General features: G+C 52.5%; 1 protein-coding gene across 1 annotated transcript; it reads right to left on the minus strand.

Annotated features, from left to right (window-relative positions):
* Positions 1–4: 4 nt before the first annotated feature.
* On the minus strand, positions 5–520 carry LOC102766876 (claudin-34-like; the record flags this gene model as incomplete). The annotated part of the gene is made up of 1 exon (XM_006775224.2): positions 5–520. A coding segment is annotated over exon 1 (516 nt), but the record flags the coding sequence as incomplete, so codon positions are not given.
* Positions 521–953: the final 433 nt, after the last annotated feature.

Here is a 953-nt window from a genome sequence, read left to right on the forward strand (position 1 = left end):
TTCCGGTCTCCTGCCTGTCCGGCCTGAAGGGGATGTGGAAGGATGACGGAAAGCGTACGCCCTCTTCATTGAACACGGAGTGGTAGTTCCAGGTCACAGCAGTGAGGATAAATGCACCCGCTATGATGCTCAGGACTCCGGAAGTGAAGAACAGATTGCAGGTGGTGTCCTTCTGAAGCTGTCCCGCGTACACTCTCCGCAGACCCGGGACCATGAGCACTTTCCCCAGGAGCCCGAGGAGGCTGGCAGCCAGCAGCAGGTTCTGAGCGATGCGGATATCAAGCGGTAGGTAGGTGTCACTGTAGGTGTAGCGGTGACACTCTATTTTTCTGCTGTGGAGGTTGGCGGACTGGTAAGTGCAGACCTTCCACATCCCTATGCATGCCAGCCCCTGGGAGGGGGCAGAGATGTACCACAATCGCCACCTGGCCAGGCCCATGGAAATCATGGAGAACATCCATCCAAGGGTGTTGAGGGCGAAACTCACTACCTGGCAATTGCGGTGGACGAAAAGGGCCATGGCTATGTTTCCAGGGGATCTGCAAACCAATAGAGGGCGTCATGAGGGTGAGACCCACTGCCTTGAACCACCACCTGGGGGTGAGCGACGCTATATTGGAGAGGGAGATGCCATATTCTAGAATGGAGACACTTGACCCCCATGCTGTTCAGTCGGAGGGTCCGTGGGGAATATTTACTGAAAGCCTTCAAATATACAGACTTTCACTCTGGCAGGGTCGCTAAGTGGATAGAGCATCTTCCCAATAGGCCAAGGTTGCGGCCTCAATCCCTGCTCAGGGCACATACAATAATCAACCAATGAATGCATCAGTCAGTGAAACAGCAAATTGATGTTTCTCTCTCGCCCTCTCTCCCTGTCTCTAAAGTCAATCAAAAAATATATAGACTTTTTTACAGGCAGTTTCACTTCTGGACATTTGTGAAAGACACAA

This window comes from Myotis davidii, unplaced genomic scaffold (genome assembly GCF_000327345.1).
Source record: "Myotis davidii unplaced genomic scaffold, ASM32734v1 scaffold889, whole genome shotgun sequence".
NCBI classification, from domain to species: domain Eukaryota; kingdom Metazoa; phylum Chordata; class Mammalia; order Chiroptera; family Vespertilionidae; genus Myotis; species Myotis davidii.